This window comes from Chaetodon auriga, chromosome 2 (genome assembly GCF_051107435.1).
Source record: "Chaetodon auriga isolate fChaAug3 chromosome 2, fChaAug3.hap1, whole genome shotgun sequence".
Taxonomy (NCBI): domain Eukaryota; kingdom Metazoa; phylum Chordata; class Actinopteri; order Chaetodontiformes; family Chaetodontidae; genus Chaetodon; species Chaetodon auriga.
Genome location: NC_135075.1, coordinates 8,214,217 through 8,232,570, shown reverse-complemented (window position 1 = coordinate 8,232,570; position 18,354 = coordinate 8,214,217). Strand labels below are relative to the sequence as shown.

The window sequence follows — 18,354 nt, the reverse complement described above, 5'->3', positions numbered from 1 at the left end:
TTTTGCAATTAGTATAATAATAAAGATCATTTAAGAAATGGATAATAATGATAATAATAAAACTTCAGTGTTGAATTTGGATGAGCACGCCCCATTCTTTGCTCCAGCATGTTCCTCTGCCAGCACACACTGCTATTATACGGTGGTAAATCATGTCTCCCCCCGGCTGGCTGATGGGCGGCTCGGCTCAGCGCTGCCCGCCCTGTGGGTGTGTTTAAGGCAAATGGGCCTCTGCATCCACCTGCTAGCGCCCTGCCTCCCTACAGTCAGGAGCGCCCAAGTTTCCTGAGGAGCGCACGCTGCGTGCCTGGACCTCTCTGCGCCACAGGGACTTAGTTTCCAACTGCTTTTCCCACGAGATGTTGATTGTGGTCGTGCGGCGACCATATCTCCTCGCCTCGCGATCTCGCACAAGACTGAATTAGAGAAACATTTTCTCCCTTTTGAACATTTGCTCATTGTACTTCACTGACAACTCCGGGGCCAATAACCACGCAGTGTGCACAGGTAGACACTGCGCTCCTGCACAGGGACTGTCCACAAGCTGCACCGGGATTTTCTATTGTTATTATTGATTTCAACTTGGACACGAAAGTGAGCGATCAGTTGGAATTGGTTTGTTCAATGACTTGCAGGGCTGGATCTGAAGTTATATTCGGAAAGCTGTAACAGTAAGGTAAGCATTGCTGTGCTGTTGCTTTTTGCTTAGTGTTTTCTATTCAACCTGCTTCATTATTAATGTTTAAAAAGAAAACAAAGGCTACCTGTCTGCATCTGCGCGCTTTTTTATTCCTGGTTTTGATATTTGGAGCATTCCTCAGTGACTGTTTTGTTTTCCCTGAACGAGAATCTCTATTCATTTTTATTTTAGTTTCCGATAGAGCACAACCTCACGTCTTACATGAATCATTATTACTATTTATTTGATTGCTCTTCAGTTTATCGCGCGCTCTAATACCACACCAGACTGTTTACAGTTCTGTCGTCCATGTGTAGCCAAGGCTGCCAGTCTGTTACACACAGATTTCAGTCTATATCATGTTTCAGCAACACTGAACATTTTTGCACACATTTTGTATTCGTCATTATTGCAACATAGTGATGAAAATATATTAATGAGGTTTTATATTATTCCCAATGTCATATTATCAGCATTGATATCAGCAAAGGAGTCTTTTTATTTGCCTCAGTTGTTGTGAAATGTGACAAAGTATCATCAGTGTTCCTGTAGTGTTGTGCATCCCTTATTTGACCACTGAGCAGCAGGATTCAGGAGGAGGGTTGTGTTGCAACTTTACATGCTGAGCCCTGACCAACTTGTGCTTTTGACTACGTGTATAAGTTTTAATGGTTGCATGACATTTGTCCAACATGTGGCGCTTAGTAACTTGCAGGCACAAACAATGAAGATGAGAGCGTAAGTGGATGTGATATGCTTTTCCCTCTGTTGGTGTGAAGCTGTTTGAGCTGATGTGATGGATTTAAAAGGTTTTCCACGAGTGACTCTTCTATAAACTTGAACTTATGCATTCACTGTATGACAAAACATGACTCAGAGTACATATATGTGTCTTTAATGTGAGTGCGCTCTGTCTTTTTCAGTCTCCTCAGTGTCATTTGGGAGCAGTGCCTTGTTTGATTTCATCTGCTTGTGTGAATGACTTTGCCTCAGCCTCAGAATAAACAGCTGGATGGTTAACAAATTGTCAGTAAATAGCAGAGGTTTAAACAGCTGGTTATGCTCATAAAGCCACTTCAGCCAAGACTCTTTGGCTCTGCTGATGTCTCAAAAGGTGTGTTTGAGATGGAGAACAGGTACAGTTTGTAGCAGAAACATGGGGAGAAGAGTTTTGTAGACTATGAATGTCCGACCTGTGAGGTCACGATGATATTCTTGGAACCGACTGTGGTGACAGAAGTTTCATCTGACCTAATGCCAGTGGATTCGATGGAGAATGGGCAGGGGGACAAGGGGTGACCTGCCGGACATGTCTTTCTGATGATTTGTGACGTATGTGTGGATCATTGTGGTTGCTCCCTGGTGTCTATCACTCATTAACTCCAGACTTTATTGATGACCACCACTGCATTGTTTGGAAGACTTGTTAAACTGTTGTTAACATTTGAGTCTGTCATCATTTGTAACCCCTTAAGCAGGCCTTTTAGCAATAAGTTAATATTTGATTTAGATTGCACAGATCACTTTTTTTTTTTGTCTCTGTCAGTGTGAGGACGTTGTAAAACTCAGCATTAGGTGAACCTATAATTACAGAGCAGCACATGTATAGTGTCATGAAGTAGGAATGTGTTTTGGGTGCGTGGAGAGGAGCAGGAGAAGCGCTTCTCTCACTAGATCTGATCTTTCCATCGTTTTGTCACACAGGCACACACTCTGAAAAACAAACATAATTTTTACCAAATGGAAGTGTGTACACATCTCTCAAAGCTTGGCTCCTCTCCATCCGGACTCATCAGTTTTGTGAAGCTCCCAGAGATCTGGGTGTAATCTCCACACCTCCGTGCTGCATCGCCAAAACAGGCAGGGATGGGGCCCTCGGGAGCCAGTCATTTGACACGTCACATAAATTAATAAATGAAAACAGACTTAGTGTGGCAGATTTTTTTTTTTTTTGCAGCGTCAAGTTGAGAAAGCGTTATCTCATGTCTATTTTTTTCTTCATTTGTCCCTGCAGAACATTTTTTGAAACACTCTTTGTGTGCGACTGGAGGTTGGTCGACCATGCAGCTGGACGGTCTGTGGACGGTCTACGCCCTCCTGGCACTGTCCAGCTTCGCTCTTGGGAGCCCATTGATCAATGACCCGCTGGCAGCACCCCGTGTCTTCATCTCCTTCAAAGGTAGGAGCCATCCTCCTTTCGTATTTCCACTTACCTCATTCCTGATTTGCAACTAGTGTCTCTTCTTGTTCTGTGCTGGTTTCGTAACTTTGTTTGCTCATTGTATGAATGATGACATGACAGTTGTGTAATTGGAGCGATTGTGGCTTTGCTAAGCGCTGAGGGTTTTTGCAGAGGAAGAACCAGACTCTCATGTTCAACCACAGAGGAGAGCAGAAACACATCATGCAGCTCTCATTTGCTGCCCCCTCCTCAGACCTCCAGGCTCTGTAATAATCACCAGATGCTTCCACTGGCTTATACTGTACAAACAATTAAAAATGCAAACAATGACTGAGTAGATGCACATATTGAATGTATTTTGTGTGTCTTGTTGATACTCATTTTGAAACAATATACATGATTATTGTTTTAGTTAATCAAATGCAGCGTCTTTATCTTCAATCATCATTATTATAGAATCCCTAAATTGGAGCCACAAAGAGAGATGGGGATAATAAGGAGCATGTAATAACTCTATGGCCATTATGTGATTATTCCCTGGTGAAACAGACGTGTACTTTAGGGGGCTGTGTTTGCGCGTTTCAGCTGCCGTGCAGATTAGGTGAGATGGGTTGCCGGGTTCTGAGGGGTGCAGAGTGAGAGAGGGTATTATCAAGAGCAAATTGCCAGGATCAGCCAAGCAGAGCGACGTCCCCAAGGCCTGTCCTGCTCGGAGATCAAGCCTTTGATTAGCATCCAGAGAAAAGCCGAGGCAGCGAGCAGCGGCGGCCCTGTTTGCTTTGCTTTCCATTTCCCAGCGCTCCCTAGTACAAGTTGACTTAATTAAGTGGACTGGCACAGTTCATTGTTGAAGGCGTTTCGCTGCTTTAATCAAGTAGGATTTAACACATCAGTGAACTCACATCCAGAGCTCAGCAGTTTATTCCATTTCCCAAATATCATTTTCGTCAGTTCTTTACACAAAGGTGGTGTTGTTTTTTGGAAACTCTGCAAATTGTGTTTTTCTTTTGCTCGATAGGCTTTTCTGTGAGCAGACTCATTGGGTGCTTTTGTATAGGCGCATGTTTGGAGGGCTGAGCTCACCAGAAATATGTTAGAAAGCAGCGGACTACAGCCACTATTCTTTGGCTGACAAGCAGGGTGGAAAAAGCTCAGCTCTCCCGCTTACCTGTGTGTGTTTGCCTCTCCAGTCAATATGAATTTCACAGTCTGCTGCTGCTGCCTCTCTCTGAGGAATGCACCCCCTCTCCATTCAATATTATGACTCTCTCTTCCTTAATTGCTTTTTGAGAGGCCCATGTAGTCCTTACCTTGGCAAGCTGGCTGCACTTCCCCTGATGCATCCTGATGGTGTTAAGTTTTTGCTTGAGCTGTTTGGGAAGGCAGTTTGCCTCTGAGCAGCAACTTTAATGGAACACAGTATGAAGACAAGTGTGGACAATATGCAGGCTTTTAACATGAGACTGAGGGAAAGAATGTGTTAATTATCAGTCCCCTGTTTATAATTATTGATCATTATGGCAGCGAGTCACACTGTGAAGAAAAACTTAAATTGCTGCTATAAAGCCAAACATTTCTCTCTCTGCACTGAGCTAAACACATGTTCCAAACTCATTAACTTGGTAGTTGAGGAGCGAGGTTCAGAACCGTGACCTCCATCTGGGAGGCCCACGCTTCCCTATTAAAGCAGGTAGAGTAAATCATGGGATCTAATTGCTTTGCTTTGGCTTCATGTAGTGTGCACAGCTTTTATGACAGGGAGAACGCCTTCTGTGGTATTGGAAAATGCCAACACAGTCTCAAAATGTTCAGCAGATATAGGGTGAAAAATAAACACATCTCAGTAAGATTAAAGTTTGTAAAGTCTGAGGGATAAACCTTGGAAGTAGACTTTGTTCAGGCTTATCACATCTTCTGTGGTAGTAAGCTGAGGAGAAAGGGCAGAGTTATCAAGAAGAAAGACGTCTGCCTCAGTTTAGACTGAGTTTAGACAGCAAATAGGTGTAATCAATGTCAGATGAGCAAACAGAGTGTTTCAGAGAATGCGGAGTTGGAGCGAAACGAGTGTGCCATAGATAATCAGTTGACGTTTTAAGGCTAGTTGAGACAAGACTGCCGTCGCCAGCAACCCCCAGGAGAGGAATCGTATTAAAAAGTCAACCTGGAACTGCTGAGAATCTATTAGTTTGAGTTGAGTTGAGAAAGTAGTAAAGTACAGAGTGAAGTCAAGAACAGAATCATAGATTTTCTTTTCTTTAATGTATTTCAATTAGGACTGTAACTACCAATTATTTTCATTATTGATGAATCTGCCAAACATTCTCTTTTTCTTTTTCTTCTGTGATCAATAAATTGTTTTCCCCATGGAATGTCAGAACATAGTGAAACATGTCTGAGGTAATGTCCCACAGCTCGGGGTGATTCTCAAATGACTTATTTTATTCAGCTATCAGTCCAAAACCCTAATATATTCAGTTTATTGTCATAAATGACACATACACAGTTTACACAATTTATTGACGATAATTGTTCTTTGTGTACAGGAGCAGAATTGTTGTATGCTATAGCACAGTATAGTGTATAGCAAATCCATCATTCTTGCTTGAAATCCATTCAAATTTAGTGCCAACAAATGCGGCAGTTTTTTAAGCTATCCATCACTGAAGTGAAACACTGAATGTGAACACTTTGCATGTGAAAGGATTGTGTGAGAGCATCGCCTCTCCGTGAGACTCCTAAGTCATGTACATGCCTTTGTGGTGTAAATCCATGAAGAGGTCAACTGATTTATATATGCATTTTTTTTAGATTCTTGCATGTATATCACAGTGTGATATACAGAAAACATCCCATTTTCTGAATGGACAAAGCAGTCCGGAGGGAAGTTTTTCTAAAAGTGTAACATTAGTGCTGTTGGCCCACATTCCTTCTATGGCATGTTTGAGTTCATGCATTAAGTAGATCCAAATCTAAATCCATGATTATCTCATACCGTACATAAACCTCTGCCTCATCTGGGCTGCCACAACTTCACTCACTCAAACTCATCACCAAACATTGTGCCACATGCAAGTGCATGCAAAACTGAAACAAGGCTCTGTCCATGGTATATATGCAGTTGTTTATAAGGAAGGTGTAACTGGGTAATTTGAGAGATCTTTAAACAATGGCTTTTCTCAGTCTGCGGATAAACAGACAGCACATAAACACTGGTTCAGAATGAACAGAGGCACAGGGTCAAGAATCTCCATGGTGAAAAATTTTCACATTGAAAAATCATGCAGACACAATCTGCAGCTGAGGGTGGAGCCGCGTGAGAACTAACACACTGCACCTTTCACCTTTTCTCACTTGTTGTTAATGAAATATGAAACGCCTACTCTGACAACTACAGCAATGGAATTACGGCCTCTCAGAAAAAAGGAAATGTCCTTTAAATACCACAACAGCACATAGGATTACGGCACACGGCCCCCTCCTCCCACTGAGTACATACAAGGCCAAATCCACAGAGACCACACCAGAATGTGGGTCAAATTTGCCACAACACACAAGCTCACCACTGCCAGGGCAGGTGGCAGTGAAAGGAAGCAGCTCTTGCTCATCATTATTCCAAATATTTCTCATCCGCACGCCCTCCTGTGAAGGGCTAACAGCAGGCTCCTATTTTTACCCCTCAGCAAAGTCTTAAGTCTATATCGGGTGTGAGTGTGTGTGTGTGTGGGTGGGTGGTAGTGGAGAGGGTTAGAAACTCCCCTTTGGGGTTAAATGCCAGGCATTCTGGTATGTGTCGGCCCTTGTTATGCAGTAGTTATGTTTTGTGTGTTTTGGGGCTTTTCATGCAGGAATGAAAACACATGAGGATTCAATCTCAAAGTGTGAGCTAAAGCATCTTAGGAGTGTATTCATACAGTGAAATAGTTGTTTTGGTAAGTCAGCAGCTTGCTATCAGATCATCTCTGGGCTTGCCCCTTTACTGCCGCCCTGTCACTTATACTAGTAAATGTTTAAACTGTTATTACTGTTATTCACACAAGACATTCCAGTGGTGACTTTCTTCTATGCGCTTTGGAGGCATACATTAGTGGTCAGAATTATCTTGCGCTCTTATCACTGCTGAGCTGATCGGCTGTGACGTCATGCATTTTTGAGGCTTGAGCCAAGTGTTGGCTCAATATTGACTGTTTGAAGGAATGTAATACGGTTTCTTTAGAAGCACTATGAAGTCAATACAATGTGGCTTGTACATTTGCTGAAGGTGATCATCACTAAAACTAGCCGCCTCTCTCTCTTTCCAATTTGCTTCATACCTCCAGCACATTGGCACACCTTTGTCCTAACCGTAGTATTGCAGCACTGTTAAACCACATGTAGAAGCCACAAAACCACTGCCCCAGTAGTCTGGCACCACTGCTGATGTTTGGCTGTGATCTCTAATTACTGTTTGTGAGGGCTGAGTCCATATCCCACGGCAGCAAAGTAATAACTGACAAAGCATTGAAAACCACTATTACTTTGGCCTTGCCCCAGACCTCAGCTTCTCTGCACAGTGGCTAAGCCAGGTTATATTTAGTGTAAAACTTGTCTCCCTTAGCAGGCACAGAGCAGTCATTTGTAGCACCGTGGTTAACCATTGAACACAGTCGGCAGGGTGGTGACGGTGCTTTAAGTGCAAACGCAGCTTGGTCCGGCGCGACTTGCACTCCGCTGTGATCCAGCTGTCAAGACTGTCACTTTATTGTTAGGTCCTGGTTGGCCAGAGGCCATCTTTAACTGTGTAAAACAGCTCGAGTTTGATTGAGTGGATGTAGAGACGAGGGTGCGTGTTGAAGCAAAAGGAGGCTGTGGTGTGAGGTCCAGTCTGAGCCCAGTGTTCCAGAAATGCCGTTAATCCTCATCTGTGGTGCACATGACTTCAAAATAGCGATCTCGTCTATCGAAAGCATGCAGAGGTGTGTGCTGTTGTATCTAGGCGGTAACTCAGCAGCAGCTCCACCTCGAAATGCATTTATCTCGTTGACAAAGCTGAATTCTGAGCACGTAGTTGTGTATCTCAAACTGTCATAGCGCTCGCAATTGAAGTCAATCAAAATCATGCAACAATCACCCTAAAACCAGATATGATTGCTGACCGGCTGCAGTCCTCATCCAAGCTCGAGGCATGGATGATTATCTGGTCAGAGGTAATCATTAAATGTATATATGTCCAGTTGCCTCAGATTGACAGGTCAGGAATCAGGGATTGATTAGCTGTCTGCCTGCGAGCCCCTTTTACCTAAACTACGCCCCCCATTAGGTGGATGACTGATAGGACTGAGTTTACACTTATTTCCGGACCAATTGCTACAGTGTTTTCACTGGAGTGCAATGAAGATGATGATGACAGCTGAAGAAAAACAGCGGCACAGGTTTGATCACATTTAAAGCACAACACCAGTGGAATTCAATAACTGTGTGTGTTTGGTCTTTTAATGTCGGTTTCGTACTGTTCTGACAGACTCTGCATTTATTGCTCCTTAAACAAACCTCCACTCTTCGCGTGTCGGTGTTGAGATTAATCAGCGTAAACTAATGAGGGTTTTACATTTCATTTTAACACGTTTTATCTATAATCAAAAGTAATGTCGTGTGGCTCAAATCTGTCTCCATAAATCTTTGCAATCATTGCATCTTTAACCTGAACTATTAAATCTGTGAGCCATGTGCATCAGTATTATAGCAGACAGTACTGCTCCTATTCTCACTCCTCTCCTTGTCAGGTGTGCGTGTGGGACAGAGGTGTGATATTCCTCAAAAAAGATGAGCATGTTGGCGCCTTTCAGCACATTGCCCCTGAATCCAGCAGTAATCTCGTGTCCATCTCTGATGGTGCCAGTTTCCCTCTGCAAATAAAATCGCGGTCACAGTGTCATCCCATAGCTGTGTCAGCCAGCCATTAAAGCTGTCCACGCCTCCCACCCAGGGCTGATGCTGCAGCTCCTGGAATATCTGTTTAATTCTCTCCTTCCCATGGTTATTAAACACACACAAGCCTTTCTTTATGACAGTCGATGAATCGAGTCATTGTATTTGAGTGTTATAGAATGGCACTTGGCACCTTGCTCTGCTTGATTCTCATGCCATATGGCTGCAAGTTTGTAAAGTGTATCGCAAGCAGCTTGGGTGGTCCTAATGTTTGATAAAAGAGGAAATAGTGTCTGTGCTTGTCTATGCATTCTTCAACATCTGGATATATTGTGGTTGCTGGATATATTGTGTGTGTGCAGGTGCAGAAGTGTTAGCAGGTAACAAGGTTCTTATACATCTCCAGGGGATTATTGTGGCCAGGGGAAACTGAAGGTGACAGAGTATCGTCTAAATATAGTCTAACTCATCTTTGAATGCTCGGTTTCCTGCTGCAGTTTTGTCTGGCTCCCCTCTCCGACTCATTTCTCTTTCTGTGGCACTGGGATGGCAGTTAATGCACAGGGTCTAGGGTGTTTGGGATTCTTGGCATGGAGGCCCTGCTCTCTTTTAGCATCTGCAGGAAGAGGGATATGTTGTGTTGAGAGCGTGGTGTTCCCTCTTTGGTCAGGGTTTCACCTGTGGAACAGCCTCCTGAGTCAGGTTACGGGCTCTGTCAGTGCCTCGGCTCCAGTGAAACCGAGATCGTCTCTCAAAAAGACTGAGGACCCAGTGTTGTCTGTCCGTCTTGTCTTTCGCAGGCATGTTGTTGCATCTGTTAAGCACCCCCCAAACCCCTCCCCACCAGACTGGAAAATACCAGCCAAATTGTCTAGATGCTGTGAATCACTTTCTCCCCACCAGCGCAGCATCTCCTCCCATGTGTTTTTATTTTTGGAACCAAAATTGTACTTTTTTCCCAGCTTTACAAGAAAAGGCAGAAACTACAGAATTAGAGCAACCATTTGAAAGCATTTTATGTCTATGCAGAATATGGGCAAACATGTTAGAGCAGTAAATGATCCCACATGGTCAAACCAAGTAATAAGACAGTACTTGGTGATTTCCTGTAATCGTAAAACCTGCTGGGGCAAGGTTTTTCTCTGTCACGTCAGTCACATCATGGGAACCCTGTCAAGTGTGATTAAACTTTATCAAACTATTCAGTGATGTGGAGAAAACTGTCACACACCATCGTTTGTTATTATACCACCCCCTCTGTTCAGGAAGCTGTGAACAGACAATGATGAAGCTTTCTCAGGCTCAACATCATAATGGCTGAACCAAGCAAGTGGCCGGGTTCAGCCTCTGACTTGGTATCTAGCACAACTGCCAAGCTTCAAGGTTGGTCCTTTTTCTAGGTGGCATAATTAAGACTTCCTGTGGGATTTTGTGTCTTTTCTCACCTGTGAAAACAGGGCATTAGTGGAGACTGGATGAACAGGTTGGGGACTCAGACTGGCTTTGTCTCTGTTATGCTGCTGGGGCTGAACACTGTATATTCTTAGCGCTAGTGTTTCTCTTGAGGCAGATTAAGGTGTCAGGTAGAATAATGGTCCAGACAGATTAGACGTGTTTGTGAATCCAGCTCAAACCTGCGCCCAAGTTTCATAAACGGTTTACGCTTTAGACTGTAATCTACTGTGATATCGAAGGACTCTGTAGAGGATGGGTAAGAATATATAAGGGAAAAATGTAAAAAAATGAGCCATTACTTCTACATGCTTCTACATCTTGTTGTTTATCAAATTGTGATCAGCAAACAAAGAATTGTGCTTGCTATTTGGTGCTTGAAAATGTGGACGATATTCAAGTTTTAGTCAGGTTCTGTTTGGTCTTCAGCAGTTCCCTTGTAGTCACCCCATCAAAGTACTCCCTTCAGTCCCTGTACAACTCACCCAGAACACTCACACTGTCTTCAACCTCCGCAAATTCTCCCGTATAAACTCCCTCCTTCCAGTGGCTGTCTGTAGGTGCTTGTATCATATTCAAAGCCCAGTGCCTGCATACCAGCCTTTGAAGGGTTCTGCAACCACGTACTTCCCTTCCTGCACACCACACCACCCCCTCCCTGCGTTAAGGTATAAGAAGCCCGCTCTTTGCTACAATGGCCAAGTCATCACTTGTTTACTCTTGTTCCTTCCTTCTGGCTTCCAAATTGTTACAGCACTCCAGCCTGAACAGCAGAGTCACTCCCTTTCTGTGGTTAGAGGCTTTGAAGTCATCTTCTCAAGAAGTACCTCATATCACCCTTGAATCTCTGAATCATAGTCACCCTGAACTCTTTTGCTTGTTGCTCTGCAAAGACTTCTTTACTATTTTTCTTAGAACTGATATTATTCCTTTATACTTGCCTATCATCATCTTTTTTCTGTCATGAATATTCTGTCTGTGCTCATAGGCATGCAGGGAACATTTGATCCTTGCGCTCCTTACTACTAGTTGGCTGTACTTTAGTTAATCTTGGCACAGACGGGTGACAACTTTAAGAAAAAAACCTGAATGAATGAGTGGGGAAACATGGTACAGTTAGACAATTGACATCAAATCATGCTCTTTGGCATGTATAATAATACCGAGCAGGCCCTGTAGATACTGATTTTTTTTATCAAGATGTGAAAGAAAAAGCTCTAAGTGGCTTTGAACAAATGTTAATGTGTTGCTAGGGCACACACAAAGATTGCTCAACTTGGCTACTGTATCAGTGGGAACAGTGACTAAAGTGACACTAAAGTGATATAGTTGGGTTGCAGCCCATAAAAGCCCCATTACGAAGATGAACACACTTTTGAGAATTCAGTGGTACAAAAACCATATGCATTGGTCTACAGAGATATAGAAAGTGTTAACTGAATACTTGACTACAAGTCCAGTGGCTCTGTTATGGTGTGGGGGGCATTTTACTTGCATGGTTTGGGTCCACTTGTCCCCTTTCAGGGAGGTGTCACTGAAAATCAATACAAATTTGTTCTGAGTTATCACTTTCATCCTCTGGTGAAACATTTCTGTCCTGATGGGAGTGGTCTCTGTCAGGATGACAATATCTCCATAGGGCACTTACGGGTCACTGAATGGTTTGATGAGCATGAAAATGATGTGAATAGTATGCTATGGCCTTTGCAGTCACCAGACCTCAATTCAGCTGAACACCTATGGGAGATTTTGCACCATCGCTCTCCATCACCATCATCAAAACACCAAAGGAGAAATATATATTGGTTTTCCCTTTATTTTTCCTAAATGGTAGATTGGTGTCTATAAATAATGGTTTATGGTTGCATTATTATTACATAGGCATCTGTTATATGGATGTTGTACTTCCTGGCTGATAGGAGTGTCACTGAAGATTTGCTTAAACCCTGTATCCATGCATGTATAGATGCCTGAAGACATTTAGTAAATGGGAGTTTCTCAGAAAGGTCAAGTGGGAGGGCATGACCCTGACTGGGCAGGTCAAGGCCAATGCCTCCCTCTGATCTACAACCCCAACATAATTTCTCACCCTCTGTCAGTGGGAGATCGAGTTTCAGATGCGCCTCACTGCTTCAGAGTTGAGGCTTTGGCCCACTAATGTAACCTATCCTCTTTGGGGTGTACAGTTAATACAGTATAGCATTACTGAGACACTGCACTGTGCTGTAACCTCAGAATGAGGCAGAAATATTACAGATTACACACAATTGATAGGCTCTGCATTTTACAAGTAGAGCCAAATGTTGTGCAAGACAATCAGTTTTGTTAATAGCTGAGGCAGTAAAAATTGGACATATTGGACATTCAGAGACTGTACATTGAGCCCTGCAAAAATGGAGTGTTCACAATGTGTTTGTTCCCAGTTTCCAACATTTGAACATTTTCTATTGCTGACATCTTGGTGGAATGTAACAAAATCATATTTAACAACAAAAGTAGAACTTGCAACATGTATAACATGGTACTATGTAATCATCTGTCTACAACTTGTTCTCCATGTATGGTGTGTCTGTTAATCAGTAGTTAATCAGGGCAGTTTATTCACTGATTAAATATCAGATGAAAAGGTGAAACAGAGACCGATTGGAGCCAGATCAACATGTATGCAATATCAAGCTATACTCACCTGGTTTTTGTTAGAAAGTGAGGAGAAATGCAGTTTTCAGTTTAAATTCAGAAGACAGAAACTCGATGCTAGACTGATCATTGTTTCAGAGTGCACTCAAGCATGTTAAATAAGTAAATTGCAGTCAGCATTTCACTCAACCCTCTTATCCAATCCTTTCAGTGTGTTTGTCCCTGCTTCCCACCTCCTCATCTGCTCAGTGATGAGGTCATATACTATTCCACTTTTGTAAGGGGAAATGAGGCTGTTTGGAAGACACACTGAAGAGTTTAGCTCATAAGGGCACTCAGGCATATTACAATGCATGCACTTTGATGCCTTTGTAGTTGGGTGGTTTTGAAATGCTGATTTGGAGATTTCCCTATTGCTGCCTCCTGCCTGTTGGTGGAGTAGGTGTTAATTGCAATGTGTGGGGATGGACTCTCATTCACATCCACTGAGGCCAGGCCGGGGCCAGCGGTGACCCCCCGACAGGCCGTTTTTGTCAACGACCCATCCTTTCAAGCCCCCTCCTGTGGCGGTGCCTTGTCTTGAAAGAAAAAAAGAGGAACCCTGGCATGCAATTCCCCTTGTTGTTGTTGTTGTTGTTTGGCGTCGCCCACACACTCTTCCCCCTGTGAAGGTCCTATAGCTACAGGGGTGTTTGTGTAGGTTTGCCTCTTATTCACAGAAGTTCATTCACATTCTGGGAGACCTGGGGGTGGGCTTCAAACTGGCATCAGGCCTTTTTTGTCAATGAATGCGGCACACAGCGTCCCGCAGGCCTTTCTCTGTGCTGCCTATAGATTCCTCAGTCCAGGTCCAAGGAGCACCACTGTGGAGCTGCAAAGAGAAGACAGCGGTTTAGAATGGAGGTGAAAAATGAGGTCCTTGGATGGAAGGAAAATGAAAGTCAAGAGGAGCAGAGGGCATTGTTTACATCCTCCACTCCAACCTGGCATGCTGCCAAAATAGTAGTGGGTGATGTGTTGCAATATGGAAGCTGAAGGATTACGAGTATCAGGGATAATGTTTGTGAAACTATTTGTTAATGCCATAATGTTGCTCACTTTATTCAATCACCCCACCCCCCCACCCCCTTGATCCTCTGATCTCCCTGCTTGTCTAAGCTGTATGTACACGCTCGTGAGCTCTGCGAGTCCTCTCATTGTTTTGTAAATCTGAAGATGAGAGGGGTGGTGTTACTGTGTGCGCTAAATCCCTGTTTGACTTCTTAACTCAGTTGCTTGTTTTCCTGCTTAGCCCTTCAATGGAGGGTTAATGAATACTTTATTGCCACTTTACTGTGTGGATCTTAGTGGCCGTATTTAATTTCCCCCAAGGGACGTCCTGCGGCGTTTCCCAGAGTTTCGGAGCAGCCTACTTTGCATTTCCTTTCTGTGAGAAGACAAACGGGCCTAGAGTCCAAGATGAACCAATCTGACAGAGGGAGGGTGAGGCAGAGAAGAGGGGATAGAGAGAGGAAGAGAGGCAGGCAGGGTGCAGGCTAGGATTTCATTTCTACTTCTTTCCCTCCAAGCTCTGAATCAGTCCAGAGCCTCTCTCGTGGGCTACAGTGTGGATCAAGTTTTACCCCCACTTGTCCTCTCCCTCCTTCCCAGTTTTGACATTCTTACGTTTTACCTTCCAGGGTGGAAATAACAGCCAGACAGCAAGGGTGCTCAGTGAAGAGTGGAGTTGCAGAAAGTGTAAAAGTTTGTTGGATGAGCTTTCCAGGGTAGAAAGTTGCACACACAGAAAGTCCTGACAGTAACTGTACACTGTTGGACGCGTCCATATTCTGTTGACTGGAGTTGAGCTCCACTGGTGTGTAATCAGGCTGCCATCCATACATTTGTCACCATCATGGTTGTATTTCTGCTGTCTTCACTGCTAGAACAAATGTCCCAGCTCCACCTCAGGTGGGTAATGACTGATATCATCACCCACCTTCGCAGTGTTTCTCCCCTTCAGCTCATAACTCTGTCAAATGGAGCTCAGTAATGTAGCTCAACTGTGACCAGTGTTTGCTATTTTAAAGCCTCTAATTAAGTCAGTTAACCTCCCATTTTTCCAACATAATGCATGACCACAGAGGGGTTTCAGGGGGTCCCAGCGGCCACCTCTGTCACGTGTTAGACCCAGTGGTGAGCGATGGCTTTTTAATGGAGGCCTCCCAGTAGAAAAAAAAGGCCCTAGCAAGTGGAACCTACCCAAGGGAATATTTAAAAGACTGGCAAAAAGAGCAGCAATGCATAAGCAGCTCTTCCTGTTTTCTTAAATGTGGAAGCAGCATTGAGTAAAGGTAATTGATCGGAACTAATTAGCGGTGGAGAGATAAATGATAGTTAGGTGGGATGTGATGCTTTTAATGACGCACTGTGGGCATGGAATTCACTGTGGAATTAACTCTTCAGGGAGTGTGTTGAGGCTGTGAGCCCACGGTAAAGCTCAGTCATGTGTTTGTGTTTGTGAGTTAATCTCCAAGGCACCTTTGGACTCACTGGCTGCACTGGAGCATGTGGAAATAATTTGTAAATCAAGTAAATTTTCCGGCATGACTTTTGAGTTTTTTGATCCGAAAGATTTTTTCAGTGTTGAAATATGGCATTAGAAATAGAAATTGTTGTTGGGGTAGAGTCTGTTTTGCGTGTGCTTTTTCAGGGGTGTGGCAGGTGCTTGTAGATTAAAATTCAGACACTTGTTGCCTGGGACAGTGTGTAATCCTGCTCGTGGTCGTCGTCAGGTTTGACACAGGAACAATGCCACCGTGGTACTAATTATCCTATACATAGCCTCTCATCAGCAAGAAGAAGAAGTTACATGACTCCTCTTATTTTGATTCGCATGGATGCAGGAAAAAGACGAGTGTCTTCTGGCTCGAGCTAACAGTGCAAGAAACCCACTGAAATTAAATCAGCAAGGGAGCATAAACCATGGCATTTTTAAATTATATGCTGTTTGAGTTGCATAATGTCAGTGTGCTGTTTTCACCTTGTCAAAACATGGCTGGAAGAAAAACCTCTTATAGAATCCAAGATCCAAGTTGCGTTAAGTTCTGAAATAGCTTTACCTCACAGACACCAGAATTGCTGGTGCAATTGATGACTCTTTTCACAGCTGAGGCCGACCTCTGCCTTTTCATCCTGCTTAGTTTAACACATCCCCAGCTCTCTCTCTTAGCAACATGCTTCAGCTGCTTGGCAATGGCTGCCTCTTGAGATGTCAAGAAAATTCACTTTCATGCATTAACAAGAGGGGAAGTCTGAACTAGCTCTGAAAAGAGCTGTCATGACCCCAGACAATCACTGACACACCTGATAGTTTACCTGTCAGAGAGTTTCCTCTCCTTTTTAATTCTCCTTTATAATTTGGGTTTATTGTGATGGATGCTTTCATGTGATATTAAATGTGTGTTGATACGCCTGTGGACATTATCATCCTTTTGTCTATGTTTTGTGTGTCTCACATAAGGTCTACTGTGACCAATCTCTTGCAAAGCATTCCTATTTAAATGGAATTTCCTGTGGAGATATAAGATTCAAGACTGTGCCAGTGTACCATTAGATCTTCATTCTCTCTAATTGGTTGAATCAGAAATCAGAATTGGCAAAAGATGAATCTTATGAAGGGAAGTGCTACTGTTAAATGCTGCATTTCAGAGGAACTTGAAGCTGCAGCCTTGGTTCAGATTTCATCCTGCACATGGCTGTTAGGAAATAAAAAGGCCTTGAGGTTGAATGTGATAAATATCTTCTGAAAAAATGCGCCCTTGTCGGCAATACATCATTGTTAACCTCCCTGGGCCGTGGAGTGAGTGAATATTTATTTATGACTTATATCTCCTTCATGTCAAGAAAGCTACTTGGAAAAACTGCTGCAATAAAAACTGTATTATATCATCTTGGGAATATGGAGTAAAGGGAAAAACACAATAATCTGCACATGTAGAAATGTGTTTTAACTCATTGTCTGCACCATAATACTACAATGAATGTTCCCAGATCTCTTTTTTCTGTGGCACATAGCAGCTCACCCACATTATGTGGCTGCCAAACCAAGTGCGGTTTATGCAAACGGTGAAATGGATAATACTGTGTACTGCAAGTCCTTAAAGGATCATTCCAATAAGGCATGTCTTACTCACTTAACTGCAAATTGCGTGGACTTTACTGCTCACCATAACTCAAACCATAATGTAGTTGTATTTTTTTTTTTTTTTTTATTTCTGAGTGTGTTTGCTGTAACTGTATGACATCCACCAACATCAGTGTGTGTCGGTAGATTTTCATATAGAAGTGAATGAAAAACTGCTTGGAAGTACACAAAAAGATTAAAAATCAAATAACCTGGTTGGCAAAAAGGCCTGCAGTTATCTAACAAGCAAGTGCACTGGTATGACCCTTTAATGGTTATGCACACAATTAATCTCCCACTGTTCTCAGTGGTGATATACTGCAATTAATCACACATTATTCCCAAATATTTTCTTTGCAGTGAACTCTCCGGTGAAGCTACAAGCCATACTTCTCTGATAAATACTCCACATTCTCACGATAATCTTGCCTGGGGAAGCAGATCACTCTCTCCTCACACAGAGCTTCCAGGGGAGCGCTGTTTTGACTTGTCTTGCTTAATTGCTGTGTCAATTAAAATATTTTTCAGAAACATCATGCGGGCGGGACTGGGGCCGGGAGGATCGCGAGAGGCTCTGTCTTGTTCATAGCTGTGCGTTGCCTGCAGTGTTGATGCAGAGAGAGTGAGAGAAAGTGAGGTTGCCAGGGAGCTGAAACATAAGCATGAGGCGTGTTTTCTTGTCCAAATCAGATTAACATACAGTTCTCAGATCGCAGTAAGCGAGAGGCACCTTTATCAAGATGTAAATGAAAAGTGTGTAAAGCGTGAGATAAACCTGGCTGGTGTGCAGCTGATTTAGGGAGTCTAGGTCTATTGTCTAGTAGAATGAAGTCACTGCTGCTTATTGAATAGTTTGTGATGGTTATCACCATAGTTTTCTGTGTATATACTGTATACTGGGCGTCAATGGGGCCAATGATAACATGCCATATTAACTGCTTGCACATTGGAGCTGAGTTTTGTTCAGTTTGGCAAAGTGTAAAAAATCTATTATTGTCTTTTGGGACAAGAAGGACTTGACCCATGACAGGTTTCATTCCAAATTGATGGTTAATTGCTGAATGCTGCGAGGCCAAAAAGAGTGTGAGAACAAGGCAGTTTCCTCCATAGTGGATACTGCTGGGTATTTGGTACATTAAACAGCCTACATTGAATTGGATTTAAATGTGTTTGTAAGAGGATAGGCTGATGTGTACCTCACAAAAAGTACGCATCGGGTCTCTAGCTGTTGTAGATTGATGAGAATACAATGCATGAAGCAAGTTTTAAAAAGTTTCCATGATCTCTTATTCTGCAGCACACATGAGTTGCTGTGTTGTGTTCTGGCAACTGATA

At 43.1% G+C, this 18,354-nt stretch overlaps 1 protein-coding gene across 4 annotated transcripts in view; it reads left to right on the top strand.

Moving 5' to 3' along the window:
* The first annotated feature begins 282 nt into the window (after positions 1-282).
* LOC143334071 (semaphorin-3F-like) overlaps positions 283-18,354 on the top strand; it is a 59,471-nt gene continuing 41,399 nt past the window's right edge. For all 4 annotated transcript variants that reach the window (XM_076752620.1, XM_076752611.1, XM_076752603.1 and 1 more), the window contains exons 1-2: positions 283-676; positions 2,694-2,858. In XM_076752620.1, the coding sequence (XP_076608735.1) occupies positions 2,741-2,858 (118 nt within the window). In that variant the 5' untranslated portion in view covers positions 283-676; positions 2,694-2,740. The remainder of the gene's footprint in view (positions 677-2,693; positions 2,859-18,354) is intronic.